The 25,293-nt window shown below is 48.3% G+C and overlaps 7 protein-coding genes across 7 annotated transcripts; 3 read left to right on the top strand and 4 right to left on the bottom strand.

The window, feature by feature from the left end:
- Positions 1–27: 27 nt before the first annotated feature.
- Positions 28–1,124, bottom strand: ABOM_009437 (thioesterase family protein; the record flags this gene model as incomplete). Its single annotated transcript, XM_022536565.1, has 2 exons — positions 28–923; positions 1,013–1,124. The coding sequence occupies 2 exons, from the start codon at positions 1,122–1,124 to the stop codon at positions 28–30; spliced, it is 1,008 nt and encodes a 335-aa protein (XP_022386581.1).
- Positions 1,125–1,686: 562 nt separating this feature from the next.
- Positions 1,687–4,673, bottom strand: ABOM_009436 (putative alpha,alpha-trehalose phosphate synthase subunit TPS3; the record flags this gene model as incomplete). Its single annotated transcript, XM_022536564.1, has 4 exons — positions 1,687–1,736; positions 1,794–3,117; positions 3,186–4,575; positions 4,651–4,673. 4 exons carry the CDS (start codon positions 4,671–4,673, stop codon positions 1,687–1,689), a joined length of 2,787 nt encoding a protein of 928 aa, XP_022386582.1.
- Positions 4,674–5,300: 627 nt separating this feature from the next.
- ABOM_009435 (Stk19 family serine/threonine-protein kinase) lies at positions 5,301–6,513 on the top strand (the record flags this gene model as incomplete). Its single annotated transcript, XM_022536563.1, has 2 exons — positions 5,301–5,865; positions 5,921–6,513. 2 exons carry the CDS (start codon positions 5,301–5,303, stop codon positions 6,511–6,513), a joined length of 1,158 nt encoding a protein of 385 aa, XP_022386579.1.
- Positions 6,514–8,504: 1,991 nt separating this feature from the next.
- Positions 8,505–10,487, bottom strand: ABOM_009434 (C2H2 zinc finger protein; the record flags this gene model as incomplete). Its single annotated transcript, XM_022536562.1, has 1 exon — positions 8,505–10,487. One exon carries the CDS (start codon positions 10,485–10,487, stop codon positions 8,505–8,507), a length of 1,983 nt encoding a protein of 660 aa, XP_022386580.1.
- Positions 10,488–16,272: 5,785 nt separating this feature from the next.
- On the top strand, positions 16,273–17,798 carry ABOM_009433 (uncharacterized protein; the record flags this gene model as incomplete). Its single annotated transcript, XM_022536561.1, has 3 exons — positions 16,273–16,668; positions 16,729–17,196; positions 17,256–17,798. 3 exons carry the CDS (start codon positions 16,273–16,275, stop codon positions 17,796–17,798), a joined length of 1,407 nt encoding a protein of 468 aa, XP_022386585.1.
- Positions 17,799–18,492: 694 nt separating this feature from the next.
- On the bottom strand, positions 18,493–21,224 carry ABOM_009432 (condensin subunit BRN1; the record flags this gene model as incomplete). The annotated part of the gene is made up of 3 exons (XM_022536560.1): positions 18,493–20,451; positions 20,510–21,083; positions 21,148–21,224. The coding sequence occupies 3 exons, from the start codon at positions 21,222–21,224 to the stop codon at positions 18,493–18,495; spliced, it is 2,610 nt and encodes an 869-aa protein (XP_022386586.1).
- Positions 21,225–21,997: 773 nt separating this feature from the next.
- Positions 21,998–25,069, top strand: ABOM_009431 (sodium/calcium exchanger protein; the record flags this gene model as incomplete). Its single annotated transcript, XM_022536559.1, has 2 exons — positions 21,998–22,216; positions 22,295–25,069. The coding sequence occupies 2 exons, from the start codon at positions 21,998–22,000 to the stop codon at positions 25,067–25,069; spliced, it is 2,994 nt and encodes a 997-aa protein (XP_022386583.1).
- Between the last annotated feature and the right edge of the window lie 224 nt (positions 25,070–25,293).

The following is a 25,293-nucleotide window of genomic DNA, read 5'->3' as shown; positions in this document are numbered from 1 at the left end:
ATATAGCTTGCCATGAAAACAAGCCAATTACATCTTTGTTTGCCGCTGTCCTAGGTTCCGGTTGGCGCTCAGCACCAAACCCACCTGCGTGCTCAACGCCACTACATCACCCTGCTCATCCAGTACCACCACATTCAGGTCTGTCCGACCATCGCGCACCACTTTAGTATGAATTCGGCTGTATAGCCATTCCACGCCCTGCGCAGGCAATCGTTTCTTAAAGTCGATATTCAAAGTAACGGTAGGGTACCAAAACCGTGCGGTTTTCTCCGCTAACTCTTGTGACGGGGTGGACGCCGACGCCATTTGATCAAGCCCACCAAGCGCCATCGGGAACATATCCACTAGGAATGCCACGGCCTCGTTGGTCCACCGTGCCTCGCGATCTCCGCCCGGTCGAAATTGCGACCATTGATCGATCACTTTAGGCTTCCCCAAAGCCGGTTCGGGTCCATACAGCTCGAGCTGCAGGGTTGCGCGGCGAAACTTGGGATATGGTGGCTGGAGAAGCACCCATTTGCCATCGCGGCCGGTTTGACCCAGCGCCGCCAGGTTCACGCTGCCATTCGGCCCTGTTCCAGGTTGTGCAGCTGGTTGTAGGCTCCAGCCGGTGTTGGAGCTGATGCCTACTTCCGCGGTAGATGGACTCACAGTGATATAGCCAGCGACCTTGACTTCTAGTTCACCATTCTTTGCTTTCTTCTCACTCGGCTGGCATAGGTTGATATGAATTGTACTGGTGCGTGCCCCCAGTTTCATATCTTGCACTGTCAGTATGGCTGGACCAGCAGCTGTGCGACGCAGAAACGAAAGCTGAAGAGATATCGGGGTTGCCGGTGCATCGTATAGCGTCGGATGTGTATGTGCGAAATGCGTAAGAGCAAGTCGGTATATGACAGCGGTCGTATATCCGCCGTGTGGGACTGCAATTACTTAGTTAATTCCCCTTTTCCCATGATGTAACTTCGAAAGAACAAGCTAGCGCAAAGAAGGATATCGGGATGAAGCATACCTGTTCCGATGCACCATTCATCACGTAGGAACGCTGAATACCGATGGGATTCAAGCGGCGTCACTTTAATGGCCTCCTCGAACACTGGGCTGTTCGCCGGAAGAGCAGTCATGGTTATGGTTATTTGGAATGGCTCGAAAATCTGATCGCGCAGCGAGGATTGAAGAAGACTACGGGGGGTTATTCAATCACGGAGATAGTATAAATGAGGATATGACAAGGTGGGCATTGTGTACTGGCCCACGGAACATTGGAGCTTAATTAAGCATTTGGCTTCTCCGCAAAATGCCTCGGTATGTCCTTACGTCCAACCGAAATGTATGTACAGTACCTAGAGGCTGACTAACGCTGTGTACGTAGTACTGTCAGTTAACTACGTAGTTAACCACCAACGCGAAGTATTTACGGAGTAAAGTCTGCGAAATTTTTCTACGAAAGAAGCAGAGTACATACATACCATTTTTAAATGCTCTAGCGTATCTGTATTAACAGCCTAATTGTCCCATTCGAGTTCCACTACATCACACCAGGACGCTGCGCTTTTTCAATTTCTCTTTCTTTTGCCTTTGATTTCGGTTGGCGTCTTGATCTCAACATATGCAACCAATAAATTGCTCGATACCATTATATGTAGAGTTGTACTGACGAACCCATAGGCCTGCCTAAGTAGTCAATTACTGCTCTAGCGATGACGCAGCTAGTCTCTCCAGACAAGAAAGGACGCCTAAAAACGATGCAGTTAGCACAACAATCTTCATCAATAATTGGTAGGTATACAGACCTGTCACCCCCTGAGTTAGGGTTGCTTTAGCTTCCGTGCTACGGGATCCCAACGTCACCGTCATGGCATAGTCAACTCCCTTGGCGTTCTCAAGTTTGTTCGCCCATCGGAAAACCGGCTCATCATCTCGACCATCCCCAATGGCCATCAGGAAATCCGGTCGTCCGCTATGATCGCTCTTGCTTCGTTCCAGGCAATGCCGCCATACCATAGCCACAGCTGATGCCTTATTCGTGTCAGCCGGCTCTACCACAAGCGCCCCATTCATCATCACAGCATGGACCCCTTGATTGGCACAGGAGTCATTGATATGGTCTGCGCACTCGGAAGCGAGTCGAGAGGCAGCCGCTTGGTCTTCAGCCGATCCATAGTGGAGCATGAGAGAGCAGTGACGTTGTTCGATCCAACTGCCTTCTGACCGCTCTTGATAATAACCGAGAATTTGGCGGACGGCCTCTTTCCAAGCGTCAGTCTGTGCCTTATTTGTCAACTTGAACCACTCCTCCGTATTCGGCTCGCGCACGAAACATCCGTTCTCTGCAATAAGGCCTAAGCCCGCCACCATCCGGAACAATCGCTCCATCTCCTCTGGCATCCTAGAGCTCATGACAAATACTATATTCCTAGGATCCTCAGTTAGCTCAGTCAGCGTCGTAATGGCTCGCTGCGGTGTAGTGACAATGATGCTTTTGGGGGAGCCCCAAGAGGCCAGGGTGCCCTCATAATCCACAATGATAAGCCGACTATTGGACTGGCGATATGCCTCTTCGAGTTTGCTGACGGACAACCGTGGAACGGCCATGATCTCACGCGACGATTGCTCATTCCAAACACGGTTCAGAGTCTCGCTGAAGGATTTGACCCAGTTGGCAGTGGAGTTTTGAAGGACTGCACTGTGTAACTGAGTCCACACTTGCTTGCGTTCCTCCTCGCTCCTCGACAGAGCTGTGTGAATTGCCTCCGCACATTGCCGATAATTCCAAGGGTTGACTAAAAGAGCATGATTCCCGAATACCGATGCACTTCCCGTGAATTCGCTCAGTATCAGAGACCCATACTTCTTGTTGCCATATTTTCCATCTTGACAGTAAACAAACTCGTGACTCGTCAGGTTCATTCCCTCACGTAGACTGGTGATCATCAAAGCATCTGCAACCGAGATTAGGGCGAGATACTGTGGGAAAGCGAGATCCTGTTTGAGGAAAACCAGCGGTTGATGAGCTAGGGTTGAGAATGTAGAATTGATTCGCATAGCTATATCAGAAATTGTAGCTTCAAGTTCGGGTTGTTCTGTAGTACTGGTTGCAACTTGGATCAATACCACCTACACATAAATAATCAGTACGTCCCTGCAGTTATGATCATAGGGCGATTGGACAATAGGCCACATACCTGGTCCCTCCATTCAGGGTACGTATTGAGAAATAGCTCATAGCTAAGGAGTTTTTGCCGTATTCCCCTGACTCCGTCAATCTTGTCGCGTGAAACGATCAATCGTTTCCCTTCGTATCTTTCGGAGATGGTTTTAACCCATTGCTCAACGTCAGTGGCCTTACGTCTCTTGTCCCATGAAGTTGGATCGATGCCGATTGGGAATTTGTTCACGTTGACAAACCGATCTTCGAGCTGGACTCCCTCATTCGTGGCCTCAACGCAGAGAATACGGCTACACGTCTGAAGAAAGTGTCGGCAGTACTCCTCTGTCTGGAAGCCAACAAGATTTGCACCTAGTATGCCTTCGAGGAGTTCTTTACGAGGGGCTAAGCAACGGAAAACTTCCGAAGATGGGAAAGCAATGTGTAGAAAAAAGCCAATTTGGGCGTCCGGTAGCAGTTTACGAAGCATGGCCGGAACCAGCAATAGGTGATAGTCCTGAATCCATATTGAATCTCCGCGCTTCCAGTTTCGAGCGATTCGCTCTGCGAATGCTTGGTTGGTCTTAACATAGTAGACCCAGGAGTGGTCCTCATATGCCTTACTTTTCGGGTTGTCGGGGATCTGGTAGTGGAACACAGGCCAGAGTATCGTTTTGCAGAAGTGAGTATAATGGCCATCAAAATCACCGTCGCTAACATATACAGTCAACGAGTCGTACTCATCCTCAAGCTTTTCAGCAATCGCAGACTTGGTGTACTTAGACAAAGCATCTGTCGGCATTCCTAGTGTACCAACCCAGACCTTGTCTTCTAATTGTCCTGCATCTGTTGCTGACCGAACAGCGTTGCGAAGCCCCCCATTGCCCTGCTCTGCCGTCTCGATTGTCCATTCAGCACTGGAGAAGGAACCCTTACGGCTGGGTTCCCTGCTGTGGTGAACCCCACTATGGCGTTGAGTATAGAGTGGTTTCTGTTCCTTATTGGATCTCTTGGGAGAAGGTTCTGTCGTGGGAGCAACAGGCTCCTGGTGCTTAAGGATGGATGGGGACGGCGGAATAGTTGCCCGTGGCCGCGGCTGGTTCAAAGATAGCGTTGAACCCCATGCAGGAGAGTGTGCTTCACTTTCGGTTAGAAGAATTCCATCTTGAGTTATATCCGGAAATGGATATCCGGAATGCTCCTGTTCGGCCCTTGCGAGATCTGACGAGAAGATCCGCTCATGTTCGGTGGTGGCGCCCGGTGTGAGACCGACTTTCTGATCGCGGTTCTGTTTCTCAAATAAGCTGACGGCTGCATTGGCTGCTGAGGCTGAGGCCTCCGCGCCAGGCTTCGACGGCTCAGAGCCTGTATGGAGTGGACGATCTTTCGACTCATTGAGGTGGAAGTTAACGGTATATGGCAGAAACCTGAATCATTATCAGTCAAGCGTATCAGCAGAAGATTGAAAGAGCATAAAGGTGAAAAAAAGGCAATCCACACACAGCGAAGCGATATAGATCGTCATTGTGGAAGCTTCCAAATGCGCCCAGCCACACAAAGCAAAAACAAGGAGAAGAGGGGAGACAGAGGGCAGACAGAGGCGGCAATTGAAAGGTCGATGGGAAATCTAAATTACAGTGACAGGAAGTGTCTTTCTTAGAACGAAAGAAATGGCGCGACCAAGCCCAGGCGAAGAACAGCCTGTTGATGTTGGATGCGGGAGCGTGGGGGAGGATTTTAAAGATGACGATGGTTGGACCTGAGGCACAAATCCTCCCTCATCACTACGTCATGTGAAGAGAGACCCTGCTCAACAACTTGTTGCTACAGTCCCACCGAGAGAATTGTCGGCCGGCTAGAATCCCATCAAATACAGAGGCCACCCAAGTCCATTATACTTGGCCAAGATTTTGCCTAGGCAGCATGGTCTACAATACCACATATCATACCACCAACTCCGCGATCGGTACTATGTTAACAGACTTTCTGTATAGCCATGGGTTGATCGTTCTCATTGGTGGGATCTACTAAGGTGAGGGGCATAACACGTGATGGTGCTTCTTATCAGATAAGTAACTACTTTAATACTGTATAGTATTTCATTAGTGGCATCTCTTCCACCCGATGGGAGGTTCCTCTCCCGTTCTCGACCATGCCCTTGCGCATCACCTCTGCTCCTGTTTCTGGTGTCAAGAAAAGAAGGAAACCATCCAACACAACGCTCCGCTCTTCTCCATTTGCCGGTCATGCTCGTCGCAAAACTATCACACAGTCATCCACCGATGTCAAATCCAATGAACCCAGTGGCGGATTTTGGGAAGAGTATGGCCAAGGGCCACTTCCGGATATTGGAATGTCACGATACATCTCAGAGACTGCTCCGGTAGAGGATGTTATTCAGGCTATATGTCACATCAAGAGTACTTTTTTCGAGGCCCTTCCCACTCGAACAGGCATGAACAGCACCCGTGTCGCCGAGTTATTAAATCTTCGTCGGTCGCTGCCACCACTCGCCTCAGTGGCTCACATCCATACATTACTGGATGCACCAACGAAGGTGGAGAGAGAGATAATGGACTATGTAAATTCTGGCCGAATCCGTCGATTGATTGTTCCAGGCAGAGGAAATGACGCGGCTGGGTTAGGGGACTGCTTAGTTCTCTCGGAGGACTGGGAAAAACTTGTCCGAGACAGTTCTATACGGTCCCATATGAAAGGTGTTGCTTGCCTCTGTGCGACTTAAGTTTTCGATTGCTAATTGTTGATTATTAGACAAGTTCCTGGACGTTCTCAGTCGACTCGGCGCCACTTTCGCTGTCCCTGATACTCTGTTTTCTGCCCCGGAGTGCATGACGCTTGTCGGTGCTGGATTTCTGGTCTCCTCCTCGACTTCGGTCAAGGGATCTCCAGGCGTAATATCGCTTCCGACCCTCCCACCCCCGGCTTCATCTGGGAACTCGGCGAGTCGGGGTGATACCGCTGCACTGGATGACAAAGAAGGTACCGAGCGCTCTCGATGTCATACAACAGATTTGTTCCTATCTCTTCCAAACACAGGACCTTATCTACGGCTTCTAGGCGCTGGCAGAGCGCATCTCCTCTCACTTATTAGAAAATCAAACTCTGGCGAGCTGCCCCTCAATCTACTCCGGGATCGCTGGGATGGGGCAGTCGAAACAGATAAAGGTTTCAGCGCCGCGAAGAGAACAAGAGGCGAACACGCAGGTATCTTGCCAGGTAGGACGAAGAAATGGAAAGAACTGTGCGGAATGAACTTTCGCTGGGTTCTAGAAGAGGCCCTCGGAGCTGGTTTGATCGAGATCTTCGATACCGGTAGTGTTGGTCCAGGGGTACGGAATCTATGATTGTCCGCCTGTCTGGATACAGCTACTAATTTAGAGCGAGACATACCTCGCGTTAAGGGTGCGATTGTGTCGTATCGCCCAGCTAGACCTTCATACGGAGAGGCGTGTAGTCTAACTATATGTGCAGATATATATATCCAGCATGACGAGGAGCAACATTGGATACGGCAATTTGAACTATTGTGACATTAGCATGTATGAAATGATTACTGTACGATGAATATCATGGAGACTTGAGACTAGGTTGATTGTTCCCTTGGGAAACCCAAAGGAGAGATATGAATCTCCAGAGTAATCATTGAGGAATCTCCTCCCCGACTACGATGTCTATACATCTCTGCCCACCCCTAATCTATGCCCTATATAAGATCTTCCTTCCTTTCTCCGCCTCGCTCCAAACCCCTCTATTATTCTCCCTTCCCATTCACCCACACCCACCCCACGGCTTTCAAAAGTTCCATTTTGATAGACGCCGACTTTTCCCCTGCCTCAGCCTCAGCAGCATTCTACAAATAGTGAAGACCTCGTCACTCGCGGCCCGCCACCGCCCCAGTCCATATTTCTTCCCGCATCGTCCGGAACGCCTAGAAGAGGAGTTCTGGGTCTGTCGCAAGAGTGTCCACCAGAATGCTCCGGTGGCGGGTCAGCATCTTGGGAGGAATTCCAGTCCGGGTTGAGGGAAAGTCATACGAAGAATGGGATGGAGTACACTTCCAGCGTGACAGGGTACAGAGCAATTGCTGGATTGGTTGTATAAGAGGGAAAATCAACAGCGGCTGGCAGGAGGTTGACATGTATGGTGAGTGCACAGCGACCTGGGTTGTGTTTTGGTCTACCATCAATCTTGTTTCATCTATACGTGGGTGGCACTCCCCCGTGGTGTAGAGAATAGATTGGATTTTTCTGCTGGCCGCTAGTACTTAATTACCAATACTTCATGGCTTGTTACCTGTTCCTGCTAACACTGACATACCGGTCAGTCAATCTCATCGCCCACCACCTTCACCCCAAGTCATTAATTTCTCCTCGGTTCTTCATCGTCTTAGTTATCAGCACTTCTCTTCCCATATCTCGAGGCACAGTGTTCATGATTGTTCAAATTCCTCTCACGAGTGAGCCGAGGGATTCGGTTCTGGACCTGCTGCACGAGAGAGTTACTGGCCCACGTGTGGTTGTTCATCGACTGGACGGCCCAGACGAGATCTCAGTGTAACCAAGGAGCTCAAATACAAACGAACGCTACGTGATGCGTCATGGCAATGGGAGACCTAGGTGCTAAAGGAGTGCTACAGGTACGGAGCCGAATTCTTGTTGGGGAGATGGTAATTGACCCCCTTCCTACAATCAATAGAGAAGAAATTAACCATGCCACGTGTATACACTGCCAGAATTGAGCTATAGTAACACATTTTGCCACCGTCATACTCCCTACCCTTAAGATCTGTGAATTCAAAAAGAGAAGTATGATATGCTGATTCCGTACAAGATGTGGGACAATGCGGGGGTGAGTAATTATCATAGGATTATTGGCAAGGGATCAAGACTAGGGTGGGGAGGAAGGTAGAACAAGCCCTGCACGTAAAACACCATACCCCAATCCTGAAATAGTGAACGTATCAAGTAGAAAAGGTGACGCCAAGGGAAAGAAGAGTGTAGTAAAAACACGAATGAGAAGGAAGATTAGGGACTGGAAGTGGGAGGGTCACAAAAGAAAATTGGACCAGCCTTGCAACAGGTCTTTCGTTGAATTTAGATATTGTCTCGTCAAGGCATTAAGGTGTCAACAAAAGAAAAGTGGAAACACGGACGACAAGGAATCATGACAAAATAGGGAAACATGCAATAGGACATGTGAAGGGTATTGAAATTCTTCGGGGAAATAGTCCAGTTATATGTCAGGAAGATAATCAACAGTCATCATCATCAACCGGATGCCTACGGTAGTAGATGGAAGGCTGAAAAGACGTCTATGCGCGGAATACAGCTTGTGATCACCGTTGGCCTGCACTGGCAGTGCTCGGCTCAACCTGAGGTTGTGTGGCACTTGGAGTCGATGATGTCAGCGTATTTACGTTTGCTGATGCAAGCTGTGCCCTTAAAGCCGCCACCTCGGTCTTCAGTCCTGTTAGCTCTTCGTGAACAGAACGAATGTATGACCAGAGCCTATCCTCTCGTTCACGGTTCTGATCAGCAAAATTCGAGTCATGTGGTCCTGGAATATGCCCATTATTATTTGCCGCCACCTCCGGACCTGTTTTGGATGTCAGAGGCCCATTATGGTTAGAATGGCTGTGGGATGGGGTATGTTTCGTCGCGGCCGGTGCTGGTTGCACAGAGCTCTGAGGGTGAATTGAAAAGCGAGAATCTGAGGTGTTCAAACCAGGTGGTGGAGGGAGCTGAGGGGCACCAGGTTGTGGTGGAGGAAGGCCTAAGCTACCAGCGGTATGATTTGCAACAGATGTCTGAGAGGACCCCGATCTGGTGTATGGTTGTTGCTGGAAGGACTGCGCCATGCCTGGAGAGTGGGCGCGATGAAGTTCAGGGCCATGGGCGAGCTGATGTGAAGATAGGGCATTTGGTGAAAGTGGCTTTGGGCTTTCGGTGACATTTGATGGTTGGAATATTGAGGTTCCGGAATGCTGACCGGGAGGTGGAAATGTCAAGTTACCGGGTTGAGAGATGGGGGATGCTGATGCGCTGGAGCCGCCGTGACTCGCAGGAGGAGGGAAAAGACCCCCTGGAGATGGCCTGCCAGCGGCAATCGGGGGATATGTGCTCGGCTGCCGCGGCTGATAGCTATTTGTGGTATTGGATCGTGTGATCGAATCTGTGGTGATATCATGTTTTTTAATGCTGGGCATGCTCATGCGGCGTTCGTCATCTTCATCCATGCGCTCCGGCTCTGCATAGACGAGGCCATCCATCGTATCCTCCGCACCTGGATGACCCCCAGCGTCGCCGTATTCATCTTCAGGAGCGTAACTTCCCATACTCGCCCGGCGACCGGCACATCCGCCTTGCCCTTTGTTATGTCGAGCGAGAGCGTCGCCACGAGCAAATCGACGCCCACATTTGGGACAGATGTGTGGACGCTCTCCGGTGTGGAGTTTTGTGTGTCTCTTCAAGTCGTGAAGTCTTCGAAAGCGTGATTGGCAAGTCTGGCACACGTACGGTTTTTCCTGGCTATGGGTAAGAAGGTGGCTTTTGAGGTTATGATGCCTTGTGAATTCCGTAGAACAGTATGGGCAACGGTGTTTTTTAGCTGATGGTGATCGCTGGCCGGCTTTATTAAATCCAGAACCTGGTAAGCTCAGGCCACGACGGGGATCACCGAGACCCACCGTCGGCATAGGGTAAGAGAAGGACTTGTTACTTGCATCCTGCAAGTCCATTTCGTCCCTATGACGTGGACGATCCCCATCCTGTGACGCCGAGTCTTCTATCGGGCCCGGACTGGCGACTGTAGACGTATTCATAAGGGACGTGTTGTTATCGACCGTTCCAAAGGCATCCGCCGCATTGCCTGAAGTCGAATGCGTATCGACCTGCATCTGATCGGACACATGTACAGAGTCATTAATCGAATTCATTTGTTGCTTCTCGGTTGCACCGAGAGCTTCTCTCGCTACCTGTGAGCTGTTTTGCTCAGGCTCCTTCTCATGTTCTACTAGTCGATCTACCGGACCAACTGGCTGTGTAGTCGTTGTCATGGGTGGCAGCGAGTCTCTTGATCGTGAGACGTTTAAGCCGGCACTGGCAATGGAGGTAAGACTCGAGTCTGGTTTCGTATGCTTCAGAAAGGCGACAGATTCGGGCGGGCTTGAAATGATGGAGGCGGAGGGCCCGGGTAATGGATTAGAGATGGTAACTGGTTCGTTATTTGATTGCATCAATGCAGCCATGGATAACGAGTGCTTCACACCAGCCTGGAATGGTTGGCGAAAGAACGGGGAAGCTACTTCGGCGGAACTCATGTCAGTAAACCAATGTTGAGAAAGTTGCGAAACAGTTGCAGGGTAGGAGTGTGATATCCGGGACAGTAGGTGAAATAAAAGGCTTTTGACGCAATAAGGAGGATCCAATGAGCGAAGCAAGACAGGAGAACAAGTGAGAGCCATCAGAGGTATTGTCGCGTGGGGCGCTCACCTGGAGCCGGTTGTGGCGCAAGCTGACGGGGGGTTCAGCTTTAGCAATGTTTCGTTAGATAGTTAGGTCCCACGGGAACAAGATGGGCCTTGCAGCAGCGAGATAAAAATAGCGATCAGCCTTGCAAGCAGAATGAGAATGCTTGATTCTATTGTCTGCTTGATCGATACGAAGCTGGTTGAGGTTAACCCATCTGGAGGAATCGAGATGGTGCACGGCGGAACGGGAGATGTCAAATTAGGCTGCAGAGGAAGCTGGAACTAGCGATTGTCGGGGAAACGATGGCAAGGAGAAGCATGCAAATCTAGATCATTGACAAGGCATCAATACACTGTTGAACTGGATGGATCACGAGTGATTGATAGAAGGCAAGGGGTGTGGAAGAGCCGAAGATGTCAAGGGAGCAAACAAGAGGAAGATACAAGTTGAGGGAATGAGCGGGTGGTTGGATGGAGACTTAGGTTGACCAAGCCTCAACCTTCAAGGAAAGGAAAAAAATAAGGATCACCTAAAATAAGAAAAAAATACTAATAAAAAAGAAACAGAGGCTTACAAGAGACATGCAGTGGAGAGACCAATACAAATTAGGAAAGGATAATTACAAGACCCGGTTGTTAGGAAGAAAAGTTGGTGGGTTGGAAGGCATGAATAAACTGATAAAGGCTGTGGCAGAATGGATGGATCCAGGAGATGATGCAGTTGCTGGCTTAGTTGCGGTCTCGAAATCTGTTTGGGTCAAAGGTGCCTGGAAAGCGGAGGTCGTGGTTCTGCCTAGGAAAGGTGTTTGGAAAGCCAAAAAAAAAATAGTAACAATAATAAAGACAACAAGACTAAAAAAAAGAAAAAAAGAAAAAGAACAGACCAGATGAGGGGAAATGAGCCAAAAAGAACCAGCACGAAAGAGTGGAAGAGCGAAGGAAGCAAAATCAAAGTTGAGTGAGGACACGAGGTAAGACAGTGGCTGGAGAGAGCATTGGGCCTGACGATTTGTGACCAGGCTCGAGGCGGCTCTGCCTGGCGGAATAATGGTCTAGATACCGGAATTATACATGGTCCGTTGTCATCTTTGTAAGATACCGTAACCTTTCAATACTTGGGGATGGGTCGCCAGGCACCAAAAGAGGCGCAGCATTGGTTATTTTGTCGGAATGCCCCTCGGCATGGCGTACAGATTACAGATCTATTGAAGAAGTCCGATCAGATCGAATTGCGCGGTGCGTAATTAATTGCCATACATCAGTCATATTACCGTAATTTGGGTAATAGCTAGATGTGGAGTACTAATAGCGTACTTTGAGGCGCATGGTGCAACGCACAACCAGTACTAACTACAACAGTACTTCAGAACTGGTGACAGTGCTGGGCTATTTCATTCGGATTGAGTTTCGATTTTTGAAAAGCCCTGTCCAAATATAGCAGATAAAATGGAGGGGAAGCCACGACCGGAGGAGCACAGCCATAGAAACCGGCCCGAGGATAAGGTAAGGGACCTCCAGATATGTGTCTAAAATGACTATCTACTTATGTATGTAGTACATACATACATTCATACATTAAGGATGCGTAGTTTATCTGCGAGAACTATGTACCTCCGTGAAAAAGAACACTATAAGAACTTTCTTAGAGGGTGCATCAGCGCGTTCAATTCTAATCTGGCCAAAGACTCATTAATCTTCCGTCCTTTCAAAGTTAAATGAGGGAGTGAGGCTATGTTTTGTCATGCTGAAAGCCTGAAACCCGTTGTGGCTGGCCACGGACGCGGAGAAGCTGATGGTTTTGGCCACTCATAGCCAGTTTTCTAGAATATTGTGGAAACCCTTGGGTGGCTGTACACTCCCACCGCCTACCCGACACGGCTTAAAACGCTGCTGATTGGACTGGTACGCTATGGAGCCCTGCAGCCTCTCAAGCGTCTGTTGCTGCCATGGCCAGAGGGGTCACATTGAATCTGCAAAGAACCACTGGTCGATCCCTCGCACCAGGGCCCTGATTGGTAGGAATCATGGCCCGCCCCATCTTGTAGACACTGATCCATAGGATTTGAACTTGTTTCCCGGTTGGGTTTTATTCATTCATTCATTTTTTGTTACATAGTACCCGATGACCCGGCGATGTGATTTGGAAGCCTTTTAGAATTACGATTCAATTTGGGGGTGCACCGTCTCTAACTATATATCAAAACTAAACTGCTATCTATTGGTTTGTGTTAACTACTAGTAACTAGTACTTGGATACTTAGGTAAGCACTTGTGACGATAATGCTGGTAGCTAGTTAGTATATGTCTTTGAGGTCCTTTCAAGCCATGTTTCAACTACAACTTCTATCTTTCTCCTCCTCTTTCATTTTTTTCTCTCTTTTGGCTCTGTATTCTATTCCAAGCCCCTATCATTTAGGATCTGCATACTACATTATGTCCCTGCTACTAATAACATGCTTAAGCCTTAAGGGGGTGTACCCCATGCTTCGGCGTACTCCGAAATCACATGTGGCGCAAATATATGCATAATAAAACATCCTACGGAGTACCTTTCTTTACATTACATTGTGGAGAGCTCCATATGCGACAGCTCCAGCTGAACTTACGGGCAATAGCAATCTCCAGCTTCATTGATGGACCCTACTACGTATTAATTGCAGCTTGACTGCCAGACCCTGATAGTGGAAGAAAATATTATTAACGCTTGAAGCGAGAACTATTTGACCACTAAGTTGGTCCTGCTGTAAATCCTTGATATTGTCATATACTGTGTAGTCACCTCAAGCTTTTCTCAGAAAAACTAATTGGTCCTGTGACTCAACATGGTCAGTGCTACAATGACAGCAGACAGCACTGCTAAATTCGAAACCTCTACTACTATTATTTTTTCGGTCTATAATCCTGCACAGTAAACATCACTAGCTAGAAGAGAACAACTATAATTATCTATTATATAATTTGTGATATTCTTCTTCGTCTAAAACCGAACTGTCAATCGTGTGGCCTAGGCTTCTCTCCTAGGTGAGGGCGGCATTCGCCAGGTGGTGGTAGCCAACCTCTAGAGTGTAATATAATAATGGCTATGCTTCATTCCCCTGAAGTGTGAAGGCGGAGCAGACACTAAGATAGTAGTATATAAGAGAGACAGAATAGAGTCGCAGGCAGCTGAGTAGCGTAAGCATAGAGAACATATCGATTATCGCTCACTTACATTATATACGAACTTTATCCTTATAAAACCTGGCACTTTCAACTTTTATCCGTACTTTCTCCCAAGATAACAAAATCCCTTGCGTCATCCTAATCAGTCTTTTGGACTTGTGCAAGATCGCGTAACCTTGGTGGAAGCATAATATAAGATAGTAAGTCTCCAGTTAAAGTCTAGCTCCTTTGGTTACGCTACCATTACGACCGAGAGCACAACTGCCTCAAGCACACTACCTCTCAAACAATCAGATATAGGTATCATAACCTCGGTGAGTATCGCAAGGCCCTGGCATTCAAAGCAGTGTCACTGGCCTCGTGTCTGTTGCATCACCGATGCTTGAAGCCCTCGGGCAGCAGTGCAGTGCGGCGGAGAGACTGCTCAAATAGGAGAGACGACGGTGTCCTTAAAGGGATTAAGGTGTTGAATGGAGCACAACCAGATTATGGACTGTGAACTGTGATCTTTGATAATAGTACGCAAGTCCAGGTCAAAGTGTATATCCCAGCAACGGACTGTTTTGTAAGTAATGATTGTATTCCTGAAATTTCCCTGGGTTGGGTCACTATTGATAGGGAGCCCCGCGTTCCACTGGAAAGGGGAATCTTAGCAACCTTGCTGGTTTTTGCAGTGGTGGATATAAAACTGATAATCCCATGAAGTTCGCTTACAAGGTCATACATTGGGCAACGGTCTGTTATTGCCTCTGCTACTATGACAGCGAAACATAATGGGCCATGGCAAGCAGACCTATGATGAGGGGAAAATCCTGACTGTACCTACGGGGTGGAAAGCGTTGAGACGAAGCAACACAATATAGCCCTTCGCTTTTATCACTTTCAACATTGGATTCTAGTGAGTCCATCCAGGTATCTGTACCTTCAGTTGACGCACTTTACAGGGGCGGGGGCAGTGAACTCTTCAGGGTTATTTGAAACATCAACAGACACTTTCCGATAACCCATCACAAGTAACATATCCATGCGAGTAAGTGGTATCATTGTTATCATTATTATGATATGATATTTAGGCTGACCAACAGTGAGAAACATCTCAAAGTGGTAATATCCAGAAGATCAGGTGATTATAAGCTGTCCCTGTTATAGAAATAGTCCTTATAGCCGCTATTGCCACATAGGAGGCCAAGAAGATCTATTATGACTATTATAACCATTGAAATATCCTAGTGGTGATTTTAAGAACATTATGGCGGAGCGCTTCGCACTCTGCCATTATTCTATAGGCGCTTAATTTAGTGCAACATTTAAGTGAACCTCCATCACAGCCAAAGAAATTTTTTTTTATAAAACAAATGAAGACAAAGAAGGAGAGGAGAGAAGAGGAGAGGAGAGAAACTGACTTATGCAGAACTGATCCCAGCGGTTCTGTAGGACTCCTGGTTGGCTGAGTTGGAGAGACGATCAGCATTGGCGCCAGGATAAGAAGCTAACAGGTGATGCTCATTCGCTTCACGGGTGACCACACCTGCATGAATCCACCCTCTGTGAGTTGACTGGAGCCATCTCTTCAACCCCCCCACTGTGATAAACTGGGCGGTTAAGCTCGAGTGATGAGATCGCCATCCACTCATTGTATTGCCCGGCTTTGTCTCCCTCCTCCTTACTCTCTGTGCTACTTTGACTCTCCCCCAATCACCTTTCCAACATGGCTTGCTCTACAATTTCCGGGCGCTTAGTACTCTATTCACATGGCAGATGTGATTCCACTCAACATGGTCCTTTCCTTCCCCCCCGGGCTGGTAGACCAGGTGGCCAGCTGAAAGCCCATCAGTAGCATTCAAATGGGTAACGCCTCGCACAATTGACTTGATCAGCTTCTTTTCCTCCTTTCAACGTCTCGTATCTCTGGATCTTGTTTGGCCTAAGTAGCGCTGGCTTCGCAAACTTCGCTCAAGCAGATCGTCAGCAGAAAGTCGATTGTAAAAATCCTCAGGACATTAAATCGGTAAATTATTGTCGTATGATTCGAATCACACAATATACAGCTGACCAAGCCCCTCAAGATCGGTACTGTGAGATACAGTCGAATCACTTGGTCAATTTTTTTCATTAAGGTACAACACCTCCTATTAGTGTCCCCCTCCCCTGTATTATGAACACTGGCCATGAAGCTCTTTCGTCCTTTACTATAACTAAGTATTTAAAGCTAACTCTCTTGTCTCCCCCAGAGTACTTGGAGCTGTCCTTCTAAGCATCCTTCCTTCGCTGCTTACTACTGCAAAGTACCGGAAGAGAAGGGACTGCGAGAGCTGGCTCTCGGCACATCTGAGCTTATATCAGCTAGCTTACTAGCAAGCTTTGTTCTACATACTGTTTATCGACGCTTGTGTCGAATAACAGCCAGAAAAGCCATCATCTGAATTACGGAGTGACTTAGACAAATATAGTTCGTGGGCGCGGCCCTCATTCAATGGCACCTACACAACAACCGATTGTAGAGGAGCGAAGCTCTTCGGACACTACAGCTTCGTCAATCAAAAGCCCTCGGATGGCTCGCTTTGTGGAAGCAACGACGGTGCAATCCCCCACTGGCCCTGCTGACACCAGGCAGTCACCGTTCGCAGACCCTCCCGGTCAGTCCCAGACACCCCCTGATGTGTCCGACGTTGGCTTTGGATATGTTGCTGCAAATGATCCAGTGCAGCATGCATCCCATCACCAACTACCAGCTTCACCACTCAAAAGTGCTCTAAAGGTCCCCGGAACACCTGGACGCACACTAAATCCACTCAGCCCAACGTTTCGTGAAGAGTTTTATGTGGAGAAGGAAGAGAAGTCTGCAGAGAAGGAGAATGCTAGAGATCTGGTGAGTGGAGTGGAGGTGAAACAGGGTTCTATCTGTGTGCTCATACTAATTCAATTCTAGCGAATTAAACTCCGCGTCCGAGTGGCTAAGATGTTCTTGCGTTTCGTGAATTTTGGCTGCAGTCTGATAGTGGTCACAATCTTAGCATTGACTCTGTTCGTCTTCCATTCCACTAAATCACTGCCTTCTAGGGGGGGGTTCCCTGCCTGGGCCAATGGCACCAATCCGTGGACTCAGTATTTGCTCCTTTCAGTGGCATGCATCTCGTTGTTTGCTTGCCTTATCGTATTTTGGGGCTACTGGAAGGGCGGCCACAAGCGTGCTGAAAAGCTCACAGTTTACTATCAAACAATTGCAGTGTGCTTCTTCATGTTCAGCCTTGTAATGTGGATTGTCGCAGCAGCGCTTTACCAGAATGAAAAAGCCAATGGAAACAGCCAGGACCTTTGGGGTTGGTCCTGCAAGAAGAACACAAGGGAAACATTATTTCATAACGATATTGACTATGCCCTCCTTTGTCGGTTGCAGGTGAGTCTTGCTAGTTGCTGGTTTATGGTATTTCTCTAGTGTCGTTACTGATGTTTTAGGACTGGGGCTTGGTGTGCGCTATTATTGAAGTTGTCCTCGAGGTTCTGGTCATCCTTATCTATGCGGTTGTGTTCTATCGGTTCTGGACCAAGAGACGTCTTATGAAGTCGATGGACCGTCGTGACAAGGCTAGATCCGATCTGTACCTTGCCCAGCTCCGTCTTCAGTCAGCGCCCAATACACCTGGATTTCCGCTCGCCCAAAAGACGCCTATAATATCTACGACTGTTCCGCAAGATCCCTATTCAATTGCTGAGAACGGCGAATCATGCTCCACCCAGTTTGCCACGCCTCGGTCTCCAACAAAGCCCCAGCCGACCTTCCAGTTGCAAGCACCTCCAATCCGTGTACAACAAGCGACTCCTAAGACGGATCAGAGGGAATTCTTTGGCCCTAGTTCCGTTCCTACTGCTCTTGGGCCGGCAGCAAATGTTAACCAACACATGACTGCTGCGCCTGGCGAACGGACCTACGATGCTGTGCCTATTCCAATGGCGTATTCAAGTCCAATGTCGCCCACGTTCCCTCATGCCTCCCATTAATGATTTCGACATCTAAATAGCACTAATCAATGGTTGAAATGTGCATATGCGCCTGCGCACAAAGCCTTGAAATGCGGAGACTGACGCATTGTATTTATTCTCGAGGATAATCTTATTTACTGTTGTCTTATTTCAAATAGCTGCACGTTATTTGGGGGGCTGTTTCGAGAGTTACAACCGGTTTCGTATATTCTCTCATTCAATGAGATAGCATGTGTTCATCTACTGCTATATAGCGAGCGTACTGTGTGCGTCTGTCCGCCACATCGATATGGATCGAAGGAACAATATTGCGATGCCTCTTAAATGAGTGTACTTGGAATTTGGGAGACTGCTGCTTTGTCCGTATATCCCGAAGGTATTGTACAGAAACATAGGCCCAACAAAAGTAGTATAGTAGGACATCCACCAAACCAAAGTAGATAAAGGAAAGTCGGAGAAGTATATGGAAAGAAAAAGGACCAACCAGCGAATGTGCTCCCGCCAGGATTGTGATTAACCAATGTAAATATCAGACTATTCAAATAGAGCTAAAACCACAAATACCACCTAGTATAAAGTACGAGCCCCAACTCCTTTGTAACATAAACTCGAGCATTGACCCTGAGCTATATCTCGTTCCTCATGAACACCCTATAACTCTGTAACAAGAAATTGACTGTAAATTTAATATAAACAATAGACGCTAGTCTCATCATATAGCCCCCTCTTCAAGAACTGCATTCGCATCCTTTATGACAAAGATATCTTCTAGCCTGCCTTCACCAAGCCCACTAGAACCATCATCGTTCTGCAGCATGAGACCCTGTTCATTGGCTAAATGAAGCAGACAAATGAACCCGAACGAGGTACTGATGTCACGTAACGTTTCTGAAGGGTAGACAGATTTGAGTGAATTCATGATCTGCGTAAACCGGAGTTGGCCATTTTCCTGCTGCATCTCGTTCACATGTGTGGGTGGATCATCAGCCCCAGTCTCAGTGGGTTGTTCTCGATGTGGGCTTTCTTGGGAATCGAAACTTGTTGATGCGATTAAGCGCTCACCCATACCCTTCCACATCTCCACTTTAAGTCGTCGAACATCAACTTTCTTGGCCACCCGGGCATATGCAACGTAGTCAGGGCGTGCTCTCCGACCACCTTGTGTTACTAGCTGTGACCCGAATCCTCCGGCTCCGCTCTGTAACGCCGAACCAGGTGTGGCGCCCACCATGTTAAGGAGCGCTGTAAGTCCCGAAGCACCCCCAGCATCCCCTGCTGGGTTTCCTGGCCGTCCATCGGATGGCGGAGAGAGCATCTCTCTAGCATCCGCAAAGGGTAGGTTATCATCATCATCATCACCCAAGCCAAGGCCGTTGGGGAACGCAAGACCATCATCATCTGCGAAGAAATTTGCATCGTATGCGCCGGGGGCGCCTTCTCCATCAGAAGCTGCATTATTCTCTGGTTTATGGTTTGCCCAGAATGCTTCATCCATTTCTCCATTGCCTCCTGTCCGGTCTTCCCTGCGTTGGTTGAATTGCCGAGTACCGACTAGTCTTCTCGAGCCCATCCTGGCTTTGGGCTTGAGAAAGAGGCGAAGCAACTGTCGCGAATTGAAGTGTTTATCATCTGGAAGAAGATTACGGCCCTTTGTCTTCCATTGTGTTTTAGGCAAGGAGATGGTGGAGTTGGAGCTTGCTGGGGTATACAACAACTCTGCAACGGACGATTCTAAAGGCGCAGAAAAGTCAATTTCAAAAGGCTCTTTTTCCTTCCGTTGCTTTGGGGCAGCGGTGGCAGTATTCGCCGCAGCATGCTCTTTGATCCTGCGAATTTTCCAGTGTTCGGGGCCTGCCCAGTTTTTTTGTAGGGCATTATCGAAGTAGCTGAGGATATTTTCATGGTCCTGCTTGTTAGGCTGATGAGTAAGAGAAATGGCATATACATCGTCATTGTCTATCTCTTCACCATCCTGAATCTCATCATTGTCCCGATCGACACGGTGAACTTTAAGCATCGGCTCCAAAGCAGCTTCACGAGCCCATGCTTCACCACCATCACCAAATCCAGTGTCTCCACCAAGATCAAAGCCTGCCAACGTTGCATCGTCATCATCAAAGCCAACAGCATTATCGTCATCGAGCATGATTCCAGATGCATCATTCGGATTGTGCCCTTCCTCATGGCCCTTGTCATTACGCCAGTCTTCGGGAGCCTTGAGAAACGGTATATCCAACGACCCGCTCGGGTCGCCAAGATCAAAGTTTTTCAGCGATGGGCAGATATCTTGCATTTCAAGACGTTCCAAATCTGGGAAAAACTGGTTCGCCAAGGACATTATGTCAACCTCCACATTATCTTCGAATATATCGCCAGACGATTGCCTTGGAGGTGGCGACGAAGATCCTGGGCGTTGAGGATCCTCTGACCCTTGGCGCATATCATCTACATCTTTCAAGGTCTCTTCTGTGGCATCATCACTGCTGTCGAAAACTATTCGCCCTTGCCCATCAATTGCTAAATGATTCAATAGTAGGCCTTTCGCACCGCCTTCGTCAAAATCCGCTGAGGCCTTTTTGAATAGTGGGTCGACAGAAAATTCAAGCTCGAACTTCTTCAGTTGGAGTGAGGCAAATGAGGGTGCAAGTGTAGCCTCATGAGATCGTTGCGCCTTTAAGGAATAGGTTAGCTATTTTTACCACTTGACTGGATCGCACGAGTTGTTATACCTTCCGCCGGGACTTTCTTTCCATCCCTTCCTCTCCTTCGTCCTCATCCTCAGCACCATCACCTACACCTGTCTCATGGGGCTTTCTATCGCGACTATCGGCCAAGCCACTCAGAAGTTTGCCGGTCTCCGTCGCAACACTGTCGACTCTGCTCGTATAAATTTTGACGCACCCATCGAGCGTACAGCTAGCTTTTTGGAAGTTCACACCATCGCCCTCCTTCAGCAAGGACATGTCATGGAAGTAGTCAATAAGGGCAAAATTCCATGAATTATTTGCGTTGATTTTGTTATCAGTCGCCATCTTCATCCATTCCTCAAAGTTGGCTAAGATAGGTACACGCTTCATCGGGGTTACCGCTCTCCGACCGTCGACATCACTCTCGCGGCCTCTGTGTCCCGATCCACGCGGTGTGACCGGGCTCATGCTGGATCCACGCTCATGGCCAGTGTATCTTCGAGGAGGCATAGGCGTCTTGACAGCGGCTTTGATCTGGTCCATCTGGCGGTCATGGCGAGCCTGTCGGGCTTCCATACGAGCCGCCTTTTCGCCCATGTCATCGTTGAGCGGGATTCTTAGTTTATCAGCTTCCAATATTCCTAAAGTAGTACAGACAGACCAGGTCTTTCAAAACGCACTTAATAGGTGAGTTCTTATGGGGGGTAGAAGCGCCACCACCAGAGCGGCGGTGCTTAGGATTCGCTACGCGGGGCATTGTGATATTATCCAATGAATCACAGAGATATGGCGGTAAGAAGAGTGAAAGTAAGAAAAGGAAATTAAGTAACAACACAGCAGCGACAGATTAAGATACTCATTCTTTGTAGACGATTAACTGTTGCGTGCCGAATCCTGTCGCGATGTGCTAAATACAGCAAAGTTCCCCTCTCTGGCCAACAAGAACAAACAAATGAGAGTCAACAAAAACATACACCATACCAGAGCAACCAGGAGTGCAGGTCTTTGTCTAGCTTCTTTAAGCGGATGATCAGGTCACATGATATGTAACAACTGTCTTGGAATGCACGTGATAGAGATAGCAGTTCAGTTCTTCAAGTGGTGGTTTTCTTTTCTTTTCTTTTTTAATCTTGTTGTACTTGGCTTTCTTTCAGTATAATTATGCTCTTGCTTAATATGGTATCTTTGTCGTTCCTTTTTCATACCTACCCGACTACTGATATTACATTCAACCCATTATAGTATTAGGCTTGATAAGGCAAGGCGCCTTAGCCTCAACCAAAATTTAAAAAGTGGCCACTTGCGAGCCACTTTCTCCTCTTAGGTTGACATCAATGAGTGGCTAGTGACTTGCCGCGTGGAGTCCCCTCTTCAATCTACACTGATAGTAGCTACATAACCATATGCACGTTCCCCTTGCGGCCTTGTTAACCATCGCCGAGATTTCGACGTTTTGAACCACTACCTTGCCTTTTCTGCCAAGCTGTGACTTTTCACTTCCCTGCCCATGATGCTGTCGTGTCTTACACCATGTCTGAAATACTCTCTCCAGTCTTAAGCCGCCCATCAGGCCGGCTTTATTCTGTTCGACCTTTCTACTGGACTCTCATGGTGATCACGACCTTGGCAGTTCTTAGCTGGATTCTTGGATCATATGAAGATGAGGGGATTACGTTTCCTGTCAACCATTTTCTGCGAGGAGGGGGTTCCGACAGGCAGGGTATCTTCAAGAGAGGCACTGATCTAGAGGTATCACAAATAGTTGCTTTCATTATCCATAAGAATTCATGAGGATGATTTGCTAAGACGTTTCATTTTCTGCTCCAGTGCCGCATGGTCCGTAAAGCACACGACAAGTGCTCTTATGTTCGTACGAATTGCCCTGACCATGAAGATGGCCTGTTTTCGTATCTCCAATTCTATTATTGCTCTCTCGCAGGTGCCAAGCCCTTCGCATTCACCATCCTTATCCTATGGCTTTCACTGCTGTTTAGTACAATCGGGATTGCCGCCAGTGATTTCCTATGTATCGACTTGAGCACTTTAGCCGGCGCACTTGGTTTGAGCGAAAGCTTGGCTGGCGTCACATTTCTTGCGTTTGGAAACGGAAGTCCGGATGTCTTTTCTACCTTCGCCGCCATGAAATCTAACAGCGGTAGCTTGGCAATTGGGGAGTTGCTTGGAGCTGCGAGCTTTATCACGTCGGTCGTTGCAGGGTCAATGGCGCTGGTCCGCCCGTTCAAAGTTGCTCGAAGAAGCTTTGTTCGTGATGTCGGATATTTCATCGTGGCCGTGAGCTTCAGCATGTTATTGTTAGCAGATGGCCATCTCCATGCGTGGGAATCCGCCGCAATGGTCACTTTATATTGTTTTTATGTCGTCCTGGTCGTAACCTGGCACTGGTACTTTGTGCGTCGCCGTCGTGTCTATGAGAGGGACATAGCTGCGCGGTCACACTTCCATATCCCTGAAAACCAAGAACTGGAAATCGAGGAAGCCGAAGACGATGATCCTGGGGTCATCTCTGAATCCACAAGTCTTCTTCATGGTGCTTCAGTGCAAGATTTTGACGCCTTAGAGAGAGGTGGAGAGGCCCCTTGGAAAGATGGGGATGACGACGAAACCCGCAACCGGTATTTAGCAGAAATACGGGATAATATGCATGTGTATCGTCCCTCTGTACACAGGCGTAATACTTTAAACCCAATCAGACCTAGCCTGGTCGGTGCGCTAGAGTTTCAGTCTGTTGTTTCTTCTCTTCAGCGGTCGCGAAGTACCCATCAGCACGTCCCGATTACCCTCCAGCGGTACACAGATGGTTACGATAGGACTCATGTGGAATTCCCAGAACGCGACAATATCTCTGTTGCTTCCCACCCATGGATCAGTAAGTCATCTGCAACAAGCCATCTGTCGCCTAACAGCGGAACGAGTTCAACTCGAACTCGAGCTGTGTCCGCCGACGATGTCACGGGTTTGAAGTTAGACACTAGCGTGTTCGATTCTAGTGCAAAGCGACCGCACGTTGCTATTACCCGTCCCTCGGTCGATGATCCAACTACATTTGTTCAGACACAGGCCCGTCAAATGGATAAGACTGCCGAGTCAGAACTATCGCCATCATCGTCTGGACAAGCATGGCGGTCTCCCAGTCCAGAGGGAAGTGCGCGTCTGCGGACCCCACAATTACTTGCACCCCCTGGTACTTTCCACCCTCCAAACTACCAGGCTGAAACGCCCGAACCAAGATCTCCTCTCGAGATTTCCCCACGAGGGACACCATTCGCCTCTGAGTCCGTTGATGCCCCAGTGGAAAGCCCTTGCAGTCCATTTCCCCCCTTCCTTGATACGTCTAATCCGGTACACTCCAGGGCACCTAGTATACGCCTACCACCTGTTTCTAGCCCCACGGAGGAGCTGCAGGTGCATGACAGCATTGATGACACCGGGTGCCCTCGAGCTTCGGCCAAGATGCTGTGGTTGTTTCCTTTCACTTCCGTTCTTTTACCATCTATCATTCGAACGCTCTTCCCTACTCTAGTTGGGTGGAAGACGAAGAGTTTCTGGGAAAGGATACTAGGGGTGATTGCAGCTCCTAGTGTGCTGCTACTGACGATTACTGTCCCTGTTGTTGAGCCCGCACAAACCGAAACCAGCGCAGATCATGTAACGGTCGTAGTGACTTCAGTCGATGGAGGAGACTCAGGAGTACCTGCAGTGATGTTGCCGGAAGATAGCCCTCTTGTTCAAGCTGTTGATCATGGATCCACTGCCGGGCAAGCTACAGGCCATACCGGCAAAAACCAATCAAGGCAGGGGCGACAACGTTGGGACTCAGAGCTGCCTGCCATTCAATCACAGCCAGATCCTTCGGCATTGCCTCTGAAGGAATGCTGCCAATGGCTAGTTTGGATACAAACATTCACTGGCCCTTTTTTTGTTGCCTTGATTGCTTGGACAGCCATTGATTCTGGCCTAGACATCCGCAATCTCTTACTACCGCTCCTCTTATCACTACTCTTTTCGCTAGTATGTATCACTGGTCTTGTCATAAGTTCGCGACATAGTAATTCTTGGCAATTTCCAACTGCATGGCGTCCTTTGCTAGCTTTTCTGGGTTTCATTGTTGCTATATGCTGGATTGCGACCATAGCTACCGAGGTCGTCAGTCTCCTCAAGACTATAGGAGTGATCTTGAACATCAGTGACTCACTTCTTGGACTGACCGTCTTTGCCGTTGGAAACTCGTTGGGCGATCTTGTCGCTGATATCACCGTTGCTCGCCTAGGCTACCCAGTTATGGCGTTGAGTGCCTGCTTTGGCGGACCTATGTTGAATATTCTTCTAGGGATTGGCCTAGGAGGCCTGTACATGACTCTTCATGCAAAAGCAGAAACGGTAGTCACGGACGGAGTTCCGTATGAGATCACTATATCCAAGGTACTCATCATCAGTGGCGCCACATTACTGTCTACACTAGTAGGGCTACTGGTAGTAGTCCCGCTGAACAAATGGGAAATGGACCGAAAAATCGGCTGGGGTTTGGTGATTCTATGGTGCATCAGTACCCTGACAAATGTCATTGCAGAAGTTTTAACTTAAACCTTCGTGTTTATGGAGGTTTCTGCAGGTGCGTCACCGTCAGCAGGGGGGCATTTTTGTACTGTTGTAGTTCTTTAACAGTTCCCATTATGTATAGTGACTGGCTCTGAATACAATGTCTGATTTGATATGCTATCCATCAAATTCCTTTCTAGGAAAAAGAAGAAAGTCGAGCCAAGACTGTCACATGCCCCTTATCTATAATTTTACGAAGGTAAAATGCA

The sequence above is a fragment of the Aspergillus bombycis genome (genome assembly GCF_001792695.1).
Source record: "Aspergillus bombycis strain NRRL26010 chromosome Unknown contig00081, whole genome shotgun sequence".
Lineage (NCBI taxonomy): Eukaryota > Fungi > Ascomycota > Eurotiomycetes > Eurotiales > Aspergillaceae > Aspergillus > Aspergillus bombycis.
Note: the sequence above shows the minus strand (reverse complement) of the source record. Positions and strands in the feature narration are given on the sequence as shown.